The sequence below is a fragment of the Pantherophis guttatus genome, chromosome 1 (genome assembly GCF_059756535.1).
Source record: "Pantherophis guttatus breed Tessera chromosome 1, ASM5975653v1, whole genome shotgun sequence".
Classification (NCBI taxonomy): Eukaryota; Metazoa; Chordata; class Lepidosauria; order Squamata; family Colubridae; genus Pantherophis; species Pantherophis guttatus.
Genome location: NC_142063.1, coordinates 280,404,792 through 280,426,304, shown reverse-complemented (window position 1 = coordinate 280,426,304; position 21,513 = coordinate 280,404,792). Strand labels below are relative to the sequence as shown.

The following is a 21,513-nucleotide window of genomic DNA, read 5'->3' as shown; positions in this document are numbered from 1 at the left end:
TAATAGCCAATGAGAAATGCTTCACTGGGGCAATAGGTAAGTATATCAAGTATACTTTTGGCAATTCCATGGAGGATCTCAATAATTTCTGTGTCAGAGCAGAATTTATAAGATGCTGTCTAGATTAATGTTTTTATTCTGGGCAATAGAAGGCAGGCTGATTATCTGAAGGACCCTCATTCTCCATCCACTGATAGTTTTTCTGCATCATGGTAGACTTTCTAAATTGCTGCTTGGTTTAAAACAAATATATGAATGACAGTTAAGATACTGATTTGTTTTCAACCTTCTCTTGGTCTTTTGTTATTGCCTTTGTTTGTAATATTGCAAGGGGAATATTGAGAGAATAGCACATATCTTGTGACTGTTTTATCCTTGAAGATGTTTAGATTTCTTTTAGAATTCTTTTCTCACCATTGTTTTCCAGACTTAGGTCTGAAGGAAAACAAGTAGATGTAATGGGGAGTTTCACTTTGCAACCAACCTTTACATGCATTTACAATAGTCATAGTGTCCTTTGGTCACATGGTCATCATTTGCAAGTTTAGTAGCCAACTTCTGGCAAGCAAAGTCAATGGAGAAGCTGGCAGTAAGTCATGGTCACTTGATGTCATCCTTAACGACTACAAGTGATATGCTAATTTTGTAAGTGCAGCAAGTCATGTGATGCATCACTTAATTGTATTGGTTAGAAACCAAGTTGCTGGTCATCTCTGGTTGTTAAGTGAAGACTATCTGTAGTCATGTGACTCACCTGTTCAATACCTTCCTATTAGATTTCTTTTTTGCTTCAATAATATTATTAACTTCCTGAAACCCACAGCTGTAATAATTTCTTTTTCATGACCTGCAATGTTTGGTTAGTGTGCTGTTCATTACCAATGAACTTTGTGAGCATATACTTTTGAAATATGTAGAAAGGAAAAATTCTAAAGCAGTGTGGAAATAAATTTTTATATTCATGTTGTGTATTTTATTTTAATTTTGGTCACCCCTAAACTTTGGCATGCTGGCAGTAAATTTAGCAAATTACGTTGTTAAAAGAGATTGAGATTGGAGGGAAGAGCTGGAGAGTTTAGTGTCAGCACCTAATGCTCCCCCCCCACCCAAAATTAGGGAGAAAGATCAACAAGTCTGTTTCTCCCATCTTTTTTTTTTTTCTTTATTGGAGAAATATGGGTTTCTGAGGGAGAGAGGGAGGGGGTTTATCAAGGGAAAGTTTTTGGGAAGCTTGTTCTGAAACTACTGCCTTTGCATGCATGTGGCTTTCTTTCCCAAAGCCTAGCAAGAGCCAGGAGAGGTTTGCAGTCTCCCAACGGCCAGCTAATGGAGATATAGGTTCAACCTACAAATGTATTTCTCTGGCATTAGAATATGGTGCTAGGTCTTAATCTTGGGGGGTTCTTCCCCCCCCCGCTAAGCTGTTTTTGCAAAGGTTGTGCTGCTTGTCTGCCTCCTTTATAGATCCAGCTGCCTCCCAGGGCCTTCCCCATCCATGAGGTATCCCATGCTTGCTTAATGACCTGTTGATTCATTTAACAGCAGGATCAGGGAGAGGAGGGGTAGGGGTCTTTAAACAAGGCTATCTCACTTAATGGTTTTCACCACCACCACCAACCTATGACCATAATGGCAGGCCCCATTGTGGTCATAGGTTGAGGACTACCTGTATTAACCTTTTCTTCTCGGTTCAGATGGTAGCCTCTTGAAGTTGCAAGCAATAGACCAGGTGTCTGGACAAGGTCTATATTGGACTACTGGACAGTTGCTAGTACTTGGATTTGGAATTAGATGGCAATAGTAGCAGGAGGGTGGTGGTCTTGAGAGAGGAACTGCTTGCATCCTGTAGCTACCACTGAACTGACCATATGAAGTAGTGGCCACCTTATTAAATTCGTCTACCACTTTGGACCTTGGTATTTAGCTGGGGTTTTCCTGCAAGAACTTGACAATAACAAGGTGTTGAATTGGGGATTTTTTGTTAGGAAATTTTTGATGGGGGCTGTTGCTGGGTGCAACAATCTTTTTCTGGATGCAAGTGACAAATATTGAACCTGGGTTATCCTTACCTTGTATTTGATTTTTATTTTTCCACTCTCATTGCATCTGCAGAGAAGTGACCAGTGACACTAGTCAAGATGACCCAATTCTTCCTGGATAAGAAGAGTCAGAGATAACATAGGATTGTGAATGAGAGAGCCTTGGAGGAAGCAGATTATGGAATTGCCCTTGAAAAGCATTTAGCAATAACAATGGTCCAAAATATAAGGGTGACAGCAATTTGGGCTGTTCTGTGATTTACGGGTGAAACATTTTTGTTTTGCAGATTGCACTGTCTCCTAGTAGGCTTCTAGGAAAAATTCAAAACTGGGTATAATCTATAACAGTGTTAGCTAACCTTTTCAGGACCGAGTGCCCAAAGCGTGCGCCCAAACCCCCGAAATGCAATGCGCGCATGCACCCCACACATGCGCCCCCCCGTGCATGTGCGCACCCCCCATACCCTGCCCCCCCGGTGCATGAGTGGCAAAGACCCAAAGACCAGTTGGCTGGTGGAAGGCGCACATGTATGCGCGGCGGAGCTGAACTGGGGTGACGGCTCGCGTGCTGACAGGGCGCTGCGTGCCACCTCTGGCACATGTTCCATAGGTTTGCCATTACGGATCTATAAAATCCTATATGGCACAGGATTAGATTACTTACAGAAACTTCTGTCTTCAATTGTCTCTGCCCAACTCACCAAGACTGATAGAGTTGGCATGCTCCAAGTCTTTTCTATTAAATGGTATCATTTTGTGGGAATTAAGAATTGTCCCTTCCCTGTGAAAACGGCTCTGATCCTGTTGGCTTTTTGTAAAGCGTTAAAAGCTCGTGATGTTCCCATAGGGTTTTGGACTGGGGTAACTCCCATTTTCTAATTGTTGCTGTCTCAGTGCTTTAAGATAGAATAGTTTTTTGACTCCAGGCAGGTGTTATTGTAAGGTTTTTATAATTGATTTTAGAAATTGTGTTATTGTTTCTGGTTTTAATTTTACTGGAATATTTTGCCCAAAATGAGATAATTTTAAATTATTTTTTGAAGGATTTTTTAATATAAAAATAACTGTTTTGCCTCTAATGCAGTTCTGAACTTCAAAATATATTTGGAATGTTAAGCATTTTGAAATCTTTTATCATTAATTGCAATCTCCAAAATAACTTGTTTTCTTAATATACAGTATTCATATTATGCATTTAGGATGAGAATTCATGGTTTAATTAGGAGATGGATTTAATTAGAGGAACCTTGGTGGTTGGAATGCAATATTGCAGGCAAACTCCGTGTATAACTTGGAGTTTGATTCTGTTGGGACTCAAGGTTGACTCAGCTTTCCATCCTTCTGAGGTCGGTAAAATGAGGATCCAGCTTGTTGAGGGCAATATGCTGACATTGTAAACCGTCGAGAGGATTCTGTAAAGCACTGTGGGGTAGTATATAAACCCTAGGTGATATTGCAATTTCTATTGTTAAATGATCACCAGAAAGAATTTTGTAACATTAGTGTATGGAGGAAACTGTGATGAGAAAACAATGATGGAATGATGGAATATATAGTATGACCCCTGGCCTTTTGAGTCTACATTGCATTGTCAGAAATCAGAACATCAGACATGGTTTGTGCTGTAGTGTTCTGATACCTATTTCATGTTTTTCTATCCCCCTTCCCTTGTAGATACTCATGCTTCCTAACAGTGGAACTAATTGCCTAATGAGATGTTCAGTACCTATTACCAAATGTCAATAAAGACTGATCTGTCTTTCATTTAAGTTTTTAAAATCAAATTCTTGTATTAAGCTTGTAATATATTAAATTGGGTCCACTAGGTTGTGTAGCTTCCAAGTATAGCATCCAAGTACATAATTCAGTGGTTTGATATAAATACAGGTAGTCCTCGATTTATGATTGTAATTAAGACTGAGAATTATGGTTATAAGTTGTGGCGGGCCCCGATTTTACGACCTTTTTTGCAGCAGTTGTTAAGCTAATGCAGTGGTCAAGCAAATGTTTCAGCTGTTAAGCTGAATTCACTGTGGCCTGGTTTTTCTGGAAAATGGAATTAAATGCTGGTTTCTGGCAAATGCTAGTAAATTGAGGTCACATGATCACAGGGTTCTGCAAAAAGCTGTAAATACAGACTGGTTGCTGAGCACCCAAAATGTGATCACATGTTCACAGAGCGGTGCAGTGTTGAAACTTCAAAACCAAATCATAAATCTCTTTTGCAGGGGAGTCCATCATAACTTTGAATGGTCACTAAGCAACTTGTCATAAATTAAGGGCTACCTGTATTGTGTTTGTTTGGCTTATTTTATGATGCAAGTAAGGATATCAAGACGTGATCAGATTTGTTTATTTGTTGTTTTGGGGAGTAAGAAAAGATTGTTTCCAAAAGTCTTTACTGATCAGTAATATACAGGTTTTGGGGAATCATTTCACAGCTGATGTCTTCGGAATAAAACTCATCAGCATCCAGATAACATGATTTAGCACTACTTGTTGGGCATCATAAGAGGTTTTCATATTAGTCAGACTGATGAAGAAATACTTTCTTGAATTTCTGAATGGAGAGTTTAATTTCTTCAGTTAACTGAGTGACAAGCAAGTTTTGAAGAAATAGGCAACTTCTTGACAATCTTGACAAGTTTCCAGCAAGATTTCTAGTGACCAAGTGATCACTGTAAGAGCAAAGCATTTTTGGTGCTTTTTTTTTTGGCTGGAAGAGGGTTAGTCTCAGGAAGATAAATTGTTCCCTATTCCTCATCTGAGATCTTAAAAAAATAGTTCAAATTTTCCTGTTGAAATTTAGTGCAAAAATAAGATAATTTCAATGGTGTGGTTTCAGGCAGTTTTGCAGGAAGTTGGGATTTTTAAGAGAGATTTGCGGATCTCCCATATCTAACTAAAATCATTCTTGCTGGATTTTGTTTCTTAAAGGGAAATTAAAAATAACATATAATAGTCCTCGACTTATAACCACAATTGGGACTGGAACTTCTATCAGTAACCAGTTTGGCTGTTAAATGAATTACCTCCAATTTTATGACTTTTGTTGTTTCAGCTGTTAAGCAGATCACTTTGATCATTAAGCAGTCATGAAGTTTTAAATTAATCTGGTTTTCCCCATTCAATTTGTTTATCAGAAGCCCCCTAGGATGATTGCAAATGGTGATCATGTGACCCTGTGAACCATTGTAAATACATGCCAGTTGCCAAGTGTCTGAACTTTGAACACATGATTGTGGGATGCTGCAATGGTTTTAGACATGTACTGAAGTTATTTTGTGAGGACTGGTTGTAAGTCACTTTTATCAGCACCATTGTAACTTCAAACAGTCACTAAGTAAATGCTCACCAATATCCATCACAGTGATGTTGAAATATAGATAAAGGCAACTTGTTAAAAGTATAGGTATTAAGAACCATAGTTTATTGATGAAATGGGTGACAAAACTAATGATTTTTATTTTGGCCAGGCTAATTTTATTCACACCATGCTATCCTGATGCTAGATAAAAAAAATTTGTTGTTATTGTTGTTATTCAAAAGATTTATTGCTCAAACTTGCACTCAAGACTCTAGCCAACTATAGTTCAGTACTAAATTGGTGCCAGTTAAGGGTCAATGGAATTCAAGAGAGGTTGGGCTTGGACCATTTGTGGCAACATAATGACTCTAAGCTGATCATACAATTAATCTGCCCCGTAGCTCTGCTTGCTCTTCTACATCGTTTCACATTTTTTATAAACTATTCTATGTATTATTTTGGGGGGGAAATTGCCACATTGGGAGGGCCTCTGCACATCTTCGTGTTGTGCACCAATTGTCTTCTTTCCTGGATCAGGCGGCTCACAGTCATTTATGCCCTCCAAATTGGACTACTGTAATGTAATGTACATGGGGGTGCCTTTGAAGAATACCTGGAAGCTTCAACTACTGCAGAATGCAATGGCACAGGCAGTTTATGTGTACTTCTAGAAACCTCTGCTCCGCAAGCTACATTGACTGCCAATCTGCTTTTGGGTCCAATTCAAGATGCTGGTTTTAACTTTTAAAGTCCTTCATGAAATAGGACCTTGTATCTGAGGAAGTGCCTTTAGGTCAGCGGTCACCAACATTTGTTCCCTGTGAATGGCAGGCAAGTACGTGAGAGTGTGCGCAGCTCCATTTGTGCGAGCAGCAGGAAAGGGAGTTTTGCGTGCAAGTACAAGTGGCTACTGCTTGCATGAGGGGAGCTTCACGTGCAAGTGCAAGCATCCACCGCTTGCATGGCCAGGTTCTGCACAGGCCTGGTGGTTGGGGACCCCTGCATTAAGTGATTACATCAGCCAACCCCATTCAATCTGACGGAGAAGACATACTACCAATACTATCTTCAAGGGTGTTACATTTGATGGGTACCAGGAGGCAGGCCTTCTTTGTATGACATTTGCCTTAAGGAACATTCTTCTCAACCCCCTGAAGTCATGTTAACTCCATCTCTGCTATCTTGGAAGTTTCTTAAGACTTTGTTATATTATCAAGCTTGGGGGTCTCAGCAAGCTGAAAACTTTTTGAGACAATCTCCACCATGATTGATATTTTGTTCATTCTGTGTGGTTTGCATAATTTAAAGTTTTTATAATATTTTCTTTTTCAATGATTTTCAATGATTTTGTAAATATTTTTATGATTGCTTTATGTATCTGTAATTTTATTCGATTGCTGTATGCTGTCCAGAATCATTTTTAGTGAAATGGGCGGCTGTATAACTGTGATAAATAAATAGGTTGAGTATGAAGCACTGGGACATCAGAAGAGTTAATTTTTGTTTATTTACACTTTCAGGCTGCTTTAAAATATTGGAAAGTCAGAAGAATAAAGGAATTCTAAAAGTAATACTGCAAAATATTCTTTAATCTGAAGGCTCAGTAGAGCCATCATGAGCGATGTTACAATTGTGAAAGAAGGCTGGGTTCAAAAAAGAGGTAAGTATTAATTGAAATATATATCATAGAAAACATAGATATTAATTCTCATAATTAAGTATATATTCTCACTACATATGGGGTAGTGTATTATATATTATACCTTAGGTTCTTTAATGTTATATCTTGCTATGTGTTAATATAAATAGTCTATAACTGACTATTTAGTATCATCATTTTTGATAAGCCCATTAATATGTAGACCAGTATAGGTATTCTGCTGCTGGTATAAGTGATCTAAAAATTATGAACCAGCAATTTCAAATTTTAAATAAATTAGAATATAGGAGAAAATGTTTATAGAGGATGAAGAAGAATCCATAATATACATTTTATAATTATTGTAAAAGTTATTTTATTTATCCCTTGATTAAATAGTATCTTGTCTATTATCAATTTTCCAACTAGGCATTTGACTCCAACTAGGCATTTGACTTCAACTTCAAATAAACTATAGGCTAGAGTGGCATATAATATATAGGTTTAATGTTTGTTATATAATGCATGTATCTTGATAATATCAAAATAGTATGAAGAGTTATGTTAGAACAAAATGTTAATTCCTATTAATCTATTTCTTATAAAATTAACCAATAATGCTTTTCGTCTAGTTTTTAAAATGATTTTAATAAGTGACAAAATCAAATATAATTATACTATAGCTATGTATTATAATTATGTAATACATAAAAATACATGGAGAATTTCCAGATTCAAATTTATCTTAAATCACCCTCTTAGAAGACATTAGAGAAAATAAAAGTTAAAAAAGGATAATTTTTAATTTTGATATTAAGAAAAGAAAGTCAAAGTTTAAATCTGGAATTCATCTATGCCCCAAATAAGACTAATGAAAGATTTTATGAAAAATTCTAATAGAAATTGCAGATGGGGAGTACATGAATGAAATGCTGGATCTGAATTTAGATAAATTCACTTCTCAAAGAGAAAAATGGAGGAAAACTCCCCAAAGGGTTTTTCAATACATTGACATTCTTGCTTTGATGAATGCTTGGAGACTACAAAACCTGAAGGAAGGGGCTATATATTCTTTTCTGTAAGACATAGTAGATATTCAATAATTGATATCTGCTGGGTTTCTAAGGCTCATATCATTTATTAAGGAACTGGAAATTCTCAAATCCAATTTTGAGAAGAAAAATTACTTTTCAAATAGAGGGTGAATAACAGTCTGTAAAGAAGTCATATTCCAGAAATATAAAAAACCAAAATGTTTCTTCAACATAAATACAACATCAGGAATATCAGAGACAACAATATTGGAGATATGTAAAACTAATATGAGAGGAAGTCTTATAATGTTTGCATCAATGTAATAGATGAAAATCACAAAGGAAAGAGGGGGGGAATAAAAGAATTAGAAAATTTCATGAAACTAATCTAAAACAGGTATTGAGAGAACTAAATAGAGTTAAACAACAATTAATGGAAATAGAAGAGCTCCAAAAGAAGATATATCAAACATTCTCATGATGAGAATGCAACATAATTGAAGATTAAGGGCCATTTAGTTTGTTTTTGGGGAAAATGGACACAGCATCACAACTGAGATCCACACCCAGTAGCCAGTGCTGGATGCTGAATTTTCTCCAGATAAAGGAGGAAGCATGAAATCAACCCCTCTGATCTCCAGATGGCTGTTTCCCATGAGTTAACGGCAAAAATGGAAATTTGTGCAGTTTACTTACTAGTTGATTGGCTGGAAGAAGTGGAGAGAGTATCTAGGTTCACTGCTGTGGTGCAGCCAATGTGGACACAACCACATTTGGATATAATTATTTTTTAGCCTGAGAAAGACTTGTTTTACAACAGATAAATATTTATCTTGTTGGTTTTCCTTTTTTGGATTGGATAATAATTTAAAAGAAGAATTAAAGATTTAAATATGTGGAGTAGTTGGTGAAAAGTTCAGTAAGGAATGAGAAGAAAGTTAAAAACTGATGAAGGGGAAGTTTACTTTATAAAAAGATTAATTTTTATGAAACTACATTGCAAAAATCCTAACTGAATTAACATTCAAACTTTCCATGGGAACGCATTTGCTATATATTAAACATATTAAACAAAAAATTAAAGTACCGTATTTTCCGGCGTATAAGACGACTTTTTAACACATGAAAATCTTCTCAAAAGTCAGGGGTCGTCTTATATGCCGGGTGTCGTTCTCCTGTAACCAGGCAGACCAGCCCGAAAGGCTCTGACGAGCCTTAAATGGCTCTGGCGATCCAAGCTCTGACGATCCCAGCTTTGCCTGCTAATCAGGCAATTCAGCTGGGATTGCCAGAGCCATGGAGAAGGGAAAAACTTTTCCCCCTCTAGCTTGCTTACCTTAGCTCAGTGGTTGGGGGTCAAACAACCCTTTCACAGGGGTTTTGCAGGTGGTGCAATACAGAAAAACGAGCGCAGCCTTCGCCATCCGGAATGAATGGTGCTGTTGTGGCGGTGGGGGAGGGGGCGGCAGAAGCGGGAAGAAGCGGTGTTTGCGATGGCTGGAAGCTGTGGGAGTGAAGCACTACTTTCATTTGTACGGCAGCAGCATTCCGCCTTGGTATATTTGTGTCAGGAGTGGCGCAAGGCAGCCTTTGTTTCCTGCTGCCTGGGACTCAGAGTGGTAAATGGTGTCTGATCCGGAGAGCTGCTGGATTTTGCTCTCTAATCCGGATGCCAGATCGGCCCCCTGAAAACTCTCGTCTCTCAAGGAGCGCTCCCTGAAGCGGGGCTGGAAACTTTGGTTGGACTGCTTGAGAAAGGAGAGCTTGCAGGGGGGCGATCTGGTGTCTGCAATGGAGAGCAGCATCCAGCTTTTTCTCTCCGCTGTAAGAGCACTGTAAGAGCGGCAGCCCTCATCTCCTAATGCTTGGGACTCGGAGCGGTAAGTGGTGACTGGTCCAGGGAGCAGCTGGGAGCAGTCGGCCAAACAATGTCGACTGGCGGCCCCTAGGGGGAGAGCCTTCTCTGTGGGGGCACCTACGATCTGGAACGAGCTCCCCCCGGAGATACGGAGGATCCCGGATCTGCGCACCTTCCGCCGCGCGCTTAAAACATTTTTATTTCATCAAGCTGGCCTGGCCTAAATCTTCTCCCTTTTAAAATTTTAAAATTTAAATTTTAAACACTAATTTTAATTTGTTTAATTATGGGATATTTTTAAAATTTTAAAATTGAGCCAAATTGTTTAATCTGTTTTAATCTATTTTAAATTTTGTATTCCTGTGTTTTATCTTTTGGCTGTTCACCGCCCTGAGTCCTTCGGGAGAAGGGCGGTATAGAAATCTAATAAAATAAATAAATAAATAAATATTTGTGCAGCTTTCTGAGATTTAGTGTGTTTCTGTAGTGTTTCACTCTAACTACACAAACACACAAAATCTCACAAAGCTGTATGTGGAATTTTGTGTGTGTAAAGTGTGAAAGTTGGGTTTTTGGGCTTTTTGTGGCTGTGTGAAGTTCCTGCTTGTTGCAGGGGCCATTTTGGGTCTAGCACAGCTGCTTTTACATTGTGGATGAGCCAGTTGTGTTGTGTTGTGTTGTGTTGTGTTGTGGGTGTGTAAAGCGTGAAAGTTGTTTTTTGGGGCTTTTTGTGGCTGTGTGAGATTCCTGCTTGTTTCAGGGGCCATTTTGGGTCTAGCACAGCTGCTTTTACATTGTGGGTGAGCCAGTTGATGTTTTTTTAATTTTTATTTGGTGTGCGTTGGAAGAGGGGTAGTCTTATACGGCGAGTATAGCCCAAACCCTATATTTTAACAGGAAAATTTGGGGGTCGTCTTATACGCCCAGTCGTCTTATACGCCGAAAATACGGTACCCTGAGTAGATTGAATATTTGGTTGTAGCCATGGACACACAGATGTGCATGCCTGCAATTACAGTTTTAAAAACTAGAGAAAGTTTGTGTTTATCTTATCTTCTGTTTAACAGTTTGGTTTCAAATAATGATGTATAAGGTAGGAAGAATAGAGGGTAGAAGAGGTTCCTTAGAACAATTGTTAGAGAAGGAAGATAAAGTGATAAAGCAATTTCTTTAAGGTTTACTACACATAGTGTTTGATGAATTGGGATCTAAATTGACTCAGTCACTTGAAACCCTATTCAGTCTTTGAAAAAAAAAACACAGATGGAAGACTTGATAAGATGAAAGGTGGAAAATTCTGTCAAACAAATGTCTGGAGATATAAAATAAGTTAAGGATAAGATGGACATTTTAAAAAGTAAATGGAGAATTGGAGAGAAAAATGAATAGTGTGGCTGCGAACTCAGAAGAGATTCAGTTTGATATTTAAAGCTATCCCATGGAGCTCAGATGAAAACATAGAGGAAAAATTATACCAGCATTGACCAGTTTTTTGGACTGGGAAGATGAGGATATTGAGGCAAGAGAGATTCATAAGGTACATGTATCTAATAAACACACATTTTTCCAGTAAGGTGCCTCGAGACTCCAGGCATGGGATGACTCTTGTAAGCTCTATAGACTGAGTTTAAACTGAAGACATGCCCTCTGCTCACGGTCCCCAGTTTAGACTCAGTCTAAAGCTCGACTAGACATGGGAGAGTGAGCTCTGAGAGCAGATTAGAATTAGGCTGATTTTGCAAGTTTTTTCTGGATAGTTGCTGAAAGAGAGAGGAATCCTCAAAGAATTACAGCATGAAGAGCCCTAGGCTTGAGCCTGCTGTCAACTAAGAAGCTGAAAGAGCAGGACAATGGAGGTCAGAAAAAGACCAGTAACTGCAGGCATCATTTTGGGGGGATAGCCTGAAGGGCCATTGGCTTGAGCCCGCTACCCCGAAACAAGAGGAAAGCCTCGAAGGAGCTGCTGGCTGGACTGCGAGGATCGCAGCGCCAGTGTCGCTTCGTCGCTGGAGAGAGAGGTTTGACTTTAGTGCGTTAGTAAGGTTAGTAGAGTGCAGTCAAGCAGGCCTACCAGGCGTGGCTCCAAACACATACCCTCCAGATCTAAGAGTGGGGTCAAGGGAGCTGCAGCCACGATAAAGGCCAAGGCTGTCACTAACAAGAAGCAATCCAAGGCCCAGGAGAAGGTGGAACAAGGACTTCAGAGGGCCTTAGAGAAACAGGTGGCAAAAGGGGCAAAAGCAGCAGAGAAAAGAATGCAGCTAAGCCCCCTGGTGGACAAGGAAGTTATGGCAGGTCCTTCTTACAACCAGATATTGGAGTCAGACAATGTCAGTGATACAGGAGGCTCAAATTTTCAGGAAGAGCCAGGTTCAGTACTGATAGCAGACCCTGATCCATCAACAAGCGGCATGTGGCTTCCACAGTCTCTGTCACCTTTACCACAAGAGTGGGCGGTTGCAAGTCAAAGAAGACTTCCGCCCAAGGCCACTTTCACTCCCATAGCAGTGGGGCTCTGCCCGACGGGAAAGGGTGACACATGAATGCCTCTTCTGGTCCAACAATGGATTTCTGAGGCAGTTAAAGAGAGGCTTTGAGGCTGGCAGGCAGAATTTTCACCAACCATAATCGGTGGAGCCTGATCTGCAGGTTCAGGGGAGATCTTTTCAGGAACCAAGGGGTTTAACCGATTATCAGGGTTCGTGTTCTCCAGACTCTTCCTCAAAGAGTGATAATTCTATCTCCAAGGAAGAGGGTCTGATTGATCAGGAGTTATCAGAAGATGAGGGAATGGTGCCTGAATAACCTACTTTCAAGGGTTTGTTCTGGCCTCATTTGTTTAAAACACTACTTTTTAAGGCAAAGAGTTCGACCCAGCTGGGTACGGACTCGTCAAAGCTTGAGGCTTCTCAGGAGACAGCGGAGCCTATGACAGAAACTGAGGCCATTCCAGCGCCATGACTATTTATGGACGTAATTCAATGTCAGTGGGTTTCTCCTGGGTCTTATCCCAATCCCACATCCTTTGACAAAAAATTTTACAATGTCACCTCGGACCTCACTGAGCTTCTGCAGACCCCTGAGGTTGACGAGCCAGTGATGGCATTAGCATCCTCCTCAGCTACTCTTACTGATGCGTAGAACGTCTTTAAACCAGAAGAAAAAAGGGTGGAGACTGCCACGGCCACTTCCTTTTTTACCCAAGCATCACTGCTTTGATTGAAGCAGGTGCAGGAGAGAGTACCACCCAGTGACCTATGGACTCACCAGGATTTCAATAAGGTGATAGCTGCCGCGGAATTCACGGCGGATGCCACACTGAATTTGGCAAAATTTGGAGCAAGGGTCATTGCCTCTTCTGTCACAGTGAGGCATCTCTTTTGGCTAAAACATTGGCAGGTGGACACAAAGAGGAAGTGGAAGTTGGCTTCAACATCTTTTAAAGGGGCCAAGCTATTTGGAGCATCCCTAGAACCAATTTTGGTGGAATCTAGGGACAAGAGGAGAGTTATGCCATCGATCTCCAAGAGGTTTGATCGCCGGCCCGCTCCTCTGTTCTGTAAGCCTAATTTTCGCCTGTATGTAGGGTCAGGTTTTTAGCGACAACAGAGGGGTTATGCACCCAGGCAGTATAATCAAGCACGGTAGGGGTTTGTGGATAAGAACAACTTGCAGCCCCAGAACAAGCGGCCCTTTCAAGAGGGGTGGGGAACCACCCTTTTCGTCGCTCACAATGACTCCAGGGCCACAGCTCCCATTGGTGGCCGGCTAAGGCTATTCTCACACCAATGGGAAGAGGCAACTACAGACAACTCTCTCTTGGGTGAGAGACCATAAGATCAGGTCTCTCTAGAATTTCTCTCCGCTCCCCCGAGGTTTTTTATCCGCTCTCCCGTATCCATGGAAGTGATCAAAAGGAAGATCATGGAAGCCGCCATACATCATCTACTGGATATACAGGCAGGGGAGGTGGTCCCAGTAGAACATTTCATGGTGTTTGTGATTCAGAAAGCCTTGGGGTAAGGAGGGGTTGAGACCAATTCTCAAACTCAAAGGACTCAACAAATATTTACGGTACTGGAGGTTCAAGATGCATTCTCTACAGTTGATCTTGGAGAATGTCAGAGAAGGAGATTTCTTGACCTCCATTGACCCCACGGAGGCGTATCTTCACGTACCGATATTACCACTACACAGACAGTACCTCCGGTTCTGTTACAATGGGAGATACCTGCAATACAGGGCTCTACCATTTGGATTGGCTCAGCACCCAGAGTGCTCACCAAACTCTTGGCAGCGCTAGGGGCTTTTCTCAGGACACTACCAGTCCAGATACAATGTTATCTGGACGACATACTAATATACTCGGTCTCTCACAGACAGGCAAAGGAAGACCTACGGGCCACAGTTCAGCTTCTGCAGAGCCATGGCTTCTCCATAAATGTGGAAAAGAGCCACTTCAGACCAGCTACTCGCCTATTACATCTAGGGGCAATAATAGACAACTTAGCAGGGCAGATTTTTCTTTTGCCAGACCGGCTGGAGAGCATTAATACATTAACAAGACAGATCAGATCGCCTTGCTATCCAAGCTCCTAGGCAAGATGATATCTTGCATAGGGATAGTTCCTTGGGGAAGGTTCCATGCCACACCACTACAATGGTTTCTGCTCCCTTTCCAGAGGGTGGGCAGGAGCAACTCTCCTGTGAGAGTTCAGGTCCTAAGAACAATTTTGAGATCCTTCCTTTGGTGGACATCCGACCATAGGAACGGGGGTTGTGTGTTCAGGGAACAGAAGCGTCTAACTATCACCACAGATTCTAGTCTGGGGGGCTGAGGAGCCCATTTCCAGAACCTGGTAGCCCAAGGTCACAGATGGACTTACACCAAAATATCAATTGGCTGGAGCTGAAGGCAGCTCACTTGGCCATGAGAGAATTCAAGGAGCAGATTGTAGGCCAGCATATCCTCCTCCTCACCGACAATGTGACCACCAAGGCACACATAAACAGACAAGGGGGCACACACTCCAAAGTGCTCATGAAAGAAGCAGAGTGGCTATGTCGCTGGGTGAAGAAGAATGTGCTTTCCATAAAGGCCGAGCACATTTCGGGGGCGAGGAATGTGTGGGCAGATTGGCTGAGCAGGGCCATCATCGACCATTTGGAGTGGTGCCTGCACCCGGACTTGTTCCGGGAGATATCAGATTGGTTTGGCCCTCTGATATTGAATCTTTTCGCTTCCCTGACAAACAGCCATCTGCCCCGCTTCTTCTTGAGGTTTCCAGCTCCAGGGGCAGAGGAAATCAACCCCCTTCGCTGCCCCCGGAGCTGGAAATCTGTAATGTCTTACAAAGGAGGATAAGGACGACCAGGAAGCTGCCCTGCAAATGTCCTCCACCAATGCTTGGGTAGCCCAAGCAGCCGTAGTGTCTGCACTTCGAGTAGAATGCGGTAAAACCTTCCCTAGTAGGGGCTTGGCTTTGAGCTCTTAGGCTTTAGAAATACAGGCCTTCAGCCACCTGCCTACAGTAGAGGCCAAAACCTTCTTTCCCATAGAAGAAGGGTGAAATGACACCAACAACGCTTCAGTCCGTCGGAATGAAGCCGTCCGTGCGATATATTGTCTGAGGGTCCTGCGAACATCCAGAGTGTGCCACCTTGATTCCCTCGGATTGCGAGGATCAGGGTAGAAGTCAGGTAGTATGTGTTCTTGAGCCCGATGAAAGTGGGAATTAAGTTTAGGCAAAAAGGCTGGATCCAAACGAAGGACAACACGGTTGGAATGAAAGATGCAGAGATCTGGCGCCGCCAGCTCGGAGATCCGGCGTGCAGATGTCACCGCCAATAGAAAGACAACTTTTAACAACAAGAATCTGAGACTGACAGATCCAAGTGGTTCAAAGGGCATAGTAGTTAACACTTGGAGGATCAACGTGAGATCCCACGTTGGATACCGATGAACTACTGGAGGTCGAAGATTAGTAGCCCCTTGGAGAAAAGAATGAATCTTCGGGTGGTGAGACAAAGACCCATAAGTGTCACAGGCAAGCACAGTAGACAAGGCCGCAACTTGGCGACGAAGAGTTGTAGGGGCCAATCCCTTGTCCAGGCTGGCTTGGAGGAAGTCAAAAATGTCTGACACTGATGCCTATGTTGGATCGACATGAGACCGGGAACACCACTGACAGAAGGTTCGCCACGAAGCGTTATAAATCCAATTCGTCGACTCCCTCCTGGATACCTGAATGGTATCTATCACCTTCCCTAAAAGATTGTCCCTCCTCAAAAGGACCCTCTCAAGTGCCAGATGGCCAACTGGAGCCACTTGGGCTCCGGATGACAAACGACCCCCTGGCTGAGAGAAATCCTTTCCGGAGGGATCCTCCAGGTACGTGACACAGAGAGATTTACTAGGTCAGCGAACCAGGACCGATGCAGCCAGTGAGGCACTATCGGAAGAATCTCTGCCTTTTCGGTGAGCAGTTTCCGAAGAACTCGTGGGATGAGAGGAATTGGTGGGAACACATATAGGAGTCCCCGAGGCCATTCGCAACAAAGAGCGTCACAACCTTCCGCCCCCGGACTCAGTAACCTCAAGAAAAATCTCGGCAGTTGTGCATTTTCGGGCCAGGTGAAAAGGTCAAGAATTGGTTTGCCGAATATTAGAGATAATTCCAGAAACAGTTGAGGATGAAGCTGCCACTCGGATGGATTGAGGTGGGTCCTGCTCAGCCAGTCCGCTTGAAGATTGGAGGCACAGGAAATGTGTTCTGCTGTCACTGAAAGAGTGTGTCTCTCTGCCCAGTTCATCAGTCGCTCTGCTTTCTCCATTAGCCGCTTGGACAGGGTGCCTCCTTGCCGGTTTATATGGGCCTTCGTGGCCATCTTGTCCGTTAGGATCAAGATATGTCGACCGGACTCCTGGTTCCGGAAGTGACAAAGGGCAAGTCTCACTGCCCACAGTTCCAGCCAATTGATGCTTTGGCGACGTTCCCTCTGGAGACTATTGTCCTGCCACCTGCGATAACAGATGTGCCCCCCAGCCGTAGAGGCTCTCATTGGATGTCAGAGTGATGCGTTCGGGGTCCTGAAATACACACCCGTTCTGCAAGGCCGACGATGTCCACCAGCAGAGAGAGATGGATGCGAGATGGTATCAGCACTTTGGATGTGGAGGTGCTGTGGCCTCGTTTCTGGAATGGCAAAAGGAACCACTGCAGTGGGCGAGAATGGCAACGAGCCCATGGCACAATTGACAGACAGAAGATCATCTTCCCCAACAGTTGGGAGAGTAGAAGCAGCGGAATTGACCTTTTTGACAATATTGTTGACACCATCTCCTTTATGCTGCGCTGGCGATCGGGTGAGAAAACTTGGCCCTTGACCGAATCTATCACTACTCCTAGGTGAAGAATGGGGTGGGGGGGTGCAGGTGACTCTTCGCTAGGTTGATTGTGAACCCATGATGCTGAAGTGCGTGAGTCACTGTGTCGGCATCGGTCACCTCCTGCGATGGATTGGATGACAGAATTAGAATGTTGTCCAGATAGCAGAGAATGCGAACCAGAACCATGCGGACAGCTGCTGCTATTGCCAGCAACTTGGTGAACGTCTGTGGAGCTGACGAAAGTCCGAACGGCATGGGCGGTATTGGTGATGACGATTTGCATATGCAAAACGAAGATATCTCTGATGTGCTGGATGGATTGGCACATGTAAGTATGCTTCCTTGAGGTCCACCGATTGCAATAGATCGCCCTGCCGTATACATGCCAAGATTGATCTGAGAGATTGCATCCTGAATCGCCTGTACAATATACACTGATTTAATTGCTTGTGATTCAATATCCCTCTCCAACCCCCCAAACATTCGCAACCAGAAACAGGATGGAGTAAAACCCCATCCCTTCCTCGTTCTCTGGCACCGGTTCGATGGCCCTGATATCTAAAAGATGTCAAATCTCATTATCCGTAAGTTGTTTCTTTATGTGGTGACAAGGGACCGGGCACTGGATGTAACGGTTTGGGGGTTTGAAGTGGAATTCTAAAGTGAGACAGAATTCCACTGTTCGCCGAATCCAAACATTGGATGTGACCAAGTTCCATTGACGGTAAAACTGTTGAAGACGACCACCAATTGGGGAATGTGGCTGGGAGTCACTTGCCACGGCGGAAGGACCGGTTGCTGGTTCCCTGAAAGAATCGCTTAGACTGGGCCTGGCATCTGCCACGATCTCTGAATGTTGCTCGGTCAGAAGGTTGAGTAAATCCCTGTGAATAAGATCGTTGAAAATAGGACCCCCCCCAGGCCCGGAATCATAACGAAAGGGCTGTCGCTGTGAATTGGGAGTGTATCTGCGGTTCCGTCTCCTTTGGGAGGAAGATAGGACTTTCTGTTTGTCACAACCTTCTACTAACACTGGATCTAATGCCTCCTCGAAGAGGTTAGACCCTTATATGGAGCAGACACGAGTTTCCATTTTGACTTAGTATCCACTTTCCAATGGCGGAGCTGCAGAAGCCTGCGAGAGGTGACAGCAGAAGCCAAAGCCCTGGAAGCAAACTTCACCGGGTCCAAAGATGAGTCCGCTGAATACTCAGTGGCAGTGACCAACTTATTAATGTCCTGGTGAAGGTGCGCTACCTCAGGAGGCAGTCGGTTTTGTAATTGGTGAAGCCAAATTAGAGATGCCCTATTAAAGAATGAAGCGGAAGAAGCCCCCCGGATAGCCCAAGCGGCCGCTTGGTGAGCGTTCCTGAGGGACATTTTGGATTTCCTGTTTTCCATTCTAACTCCTTCCATGATGTCATTGGATAGGACTGCTGAATAAGTAAGGCTAGTGACAGAAGCATCTACTGCAGACAATTGCAACAGGCCATCCAGATTAGGGTCCGCGCAATCAAGCTTTTTATCGTGAGCGTTAGGTCGCACCAGGGAACTGGGCTGATTCCACGGTTTCTGGATCACCTCAGAAAACAGAGACAGGCAAGGTGTAAAGTCTTCTTTGGTTTTTGGGAGCCTAAACAGACCACCATGAGGATTAGATGGATCTGGATCCAGGGATGAAGGATTACCTTCAACGCCCATATTTGTGGCTAACTTAGCTTTGTGTAGCAGTGATCTGAAAACTGAAGGACGAAATAAGCCAACGTAGGCCGGTGTGTCTGGCACAATCCCTTCATCCTTGGAAAGTTCAAGGTCCCCATGATAATCCTCGTCTAGGAGAGAACCGTCACTGTGAGAAGAATCATGTTCAGAAGGAGATACAGGAGTATTAGACGCCTGTATAGGAACTTGATGTCTAGACATAACCTCAGCAGAAGGTAAACGTGTGCCCCTTTGAATGGTAACAGCCAAAAATTTTGAAATGGCCTCTGATATCACAGATTGAACATCCAAATTTAGATTAGTCTGCTGCCCTCCTCTCTCACATAGCCCTGCTGCGGTAGGCGTAAAGGTGGCTTCTGGGACCTGGCGGCCAGCTCCAGAAGATCTAGGACCACCCGCCAATTGCCCTAGATACAATGTCGAATGGGTGTTGACCGTCCACCATTCAGACTTACAACGCTACCTGGGAGATTTTTTGTAGGTGGCAATCGACAGGCTGACCAAGCGCCACATGGTCAAGTGGAGCCACTGAAGGTCTGGGTGGCATATGGGACCCTGGCTGAGGGAGACTCTGTCTGGGGGAATCCTCCATGGTCTGGCAGTCGACAGGCTCAGTGGCTCCACTTGACCGCGTGGCGCTTGAACGGAGACTTCTGATGGAGCAAAAATTCTCCAGTGTTATACTACCATCCAGTCTGCCAGACGACCATCCACTATTCAGATTTACAACGCTACCTGAGCAGGACCAGACAGGCACCCTCCCGCGAGGACAGCCAGCTTTGATATGTCCCATGCCTGGAGTCTCAAGACACCTTACTGGAAAAAGGGCGTTGGTCCAACCTGATACTCACATTTTCAGGAGGTGCCGAGAGACTCCAGCCCCATCCTAAGAACCCACCTTGGGGTGTTGTTGCAGGTACTACATCCTGAGACATCGCTGTAACATTGTCGATACTACGGACCTTGAGAAGAGGGTGTGTCTTCAGTTTAAACTCAGTCTATAGACCAGCGCCCTTTTTCAAGAATAAGAAATGTTCGAAGGGATGTTCGGTGCATTTTGTAAGGCTAAAAAACGCAAGGAATCAAAGTTTTCCAACAACACTTCAAAACAAGATTAAAGATTGATAATGCAGATATAATTATCCTAAAAGATAATTTGGACACTTGGGGACTTCCCCCAGGATGATGTGTTGACTTGTGGGGCAACTTTTTCTTTCTTGCAGACAAACAGTTGATTATGTCTCCAAAGCTAGCTATTTGGCGGCTTTCTTCCCAGATTTGAATGGGATTTACCTCCCATTAACTAGGAATTACCCAAGAAACCGGAAGTGTCGTGGCGAGACTGGCTGGAAAATAGGGGGTTCCAACGAGCCTGATGAAAATCCAGCCAGACAAACTGCTGTCAGGGAGACTTCAGACCGGAACCGTCCTGTAGGGATGGTAAAGGAGGAGAGGCGCCTCGGATGACCAAGAGGAACAGGCAAGTTCCTTGAAAGATCGGAGGCAGCTCTTTGAACCTGCGGCTGGGGTGGCGGCCGTTAAAAACAAGCGCTTTGAAGCTGGGGCAACCTGAATAAGATTTTGTGCAGGAGTGGTGTTTGAACAGAGTACTGGTAGCGGGTGAGTGATTGGCCAACTCACAGGTAAAAAAGGAAATTAAAAAAAACACAAAAAACCTTTAAAAGGTTGCCCGGCGAAGAAACGAGTGGCTAATTGGCACTTGGGAATTTTAATGGAGGGAGAAGAACAAAGAGGAAGTTAAAGTACTAAAGGCAGAAAAGAAAACTTTATATTTCGATTTAAAATTGGATTTGGAGAAATTAAAACTGATAGAAAAAAAAGAAACCCGAGGGAAAGTACTTTTTAATGAGGATTTGAAATAATTTTGACAGTTTTGAAATTTGAAGGAGAACAAAGAAAAGGTTAAAATATTAAAGCTCAAGAAAGGAAATTTTACAACTGGATTTAAAACTGAATTTGGAGAAATTAAAAACAACAGCATTTTCTATGTGGATTTAAAATACTTTTGTAAACTGGATACTTCTGAGAATTGTGGATTGGAAAGAGACATCTGCTAGTGGAAAGAAAGCACTACAACGACTGGCTTGAAAATTGAAAGAAATAATAACAGTGGCCTTGATTGCTACAAGAGCTGTGAGAAATTTAAAGGAGTATTTGTTTCTATTTAAACTGCTTGGTCTCAACTGCTAAAGGAGGTGGAAAACAATAAAGCTTTAAATTGGAGTGGATTGGACAAACATTTGAACTGGATATCAATCTGGAAATAAAAAGAGTCCATATGGACTTACATCTTAATTAAATATAAGTTAAAATATCAATAATTTTTTAAATTAACAATATGGAGTTTTGGATGTGTGAGGAATTAATTGAGATGCTTAAAAATGTGTGTGAATCAAAGGGCAATAAAAAGATAGAAACTTTGTTATAATACACTAAGCAGGAAAAAGAGAATATAAATGAGAAGCAAGAAAATAATATTGAAGGTAAAGGAATTGAAGCTAAA

At 42.7% G+C, this 21,513-nt stretch overlaps 1 protein-coding gene across 7 annotated transcripts in view; it reads left to right on the top strand.

Annotated features, from left to right (window-relative positions):
- AKT3 (AKT serine/threonine kinase 3) overlaps nucleotides 1–21,513 on the top strand; it is a 169,754-nt gene that overhangs the window by 5,679 nt on the left and 142,562 nt on the right. For 5 of the 7 annotated variants that reach the window (XM_060692386.2, XM_087882991.1, XM_034428239.3 and 2 more), the window contains exon 2: nucleotides 6,867–7,006. The exons of the other annotated variants lie outside the window; for them this stretch is intronic. In XM_060692386.2, coding sequence (XP_060548369.1) covers nucleotides 6,961–7,006 — 46 coding nt within the window. In that variant the 5' untranslated portion in view covers nucleotides 6,867–6,960. The remainder of the gene's footprint in view (nucleotides 1–6,866; nucleotides 7,007–21,513) is intronic. 7 annotated transcript variants of the gene reach the window in all.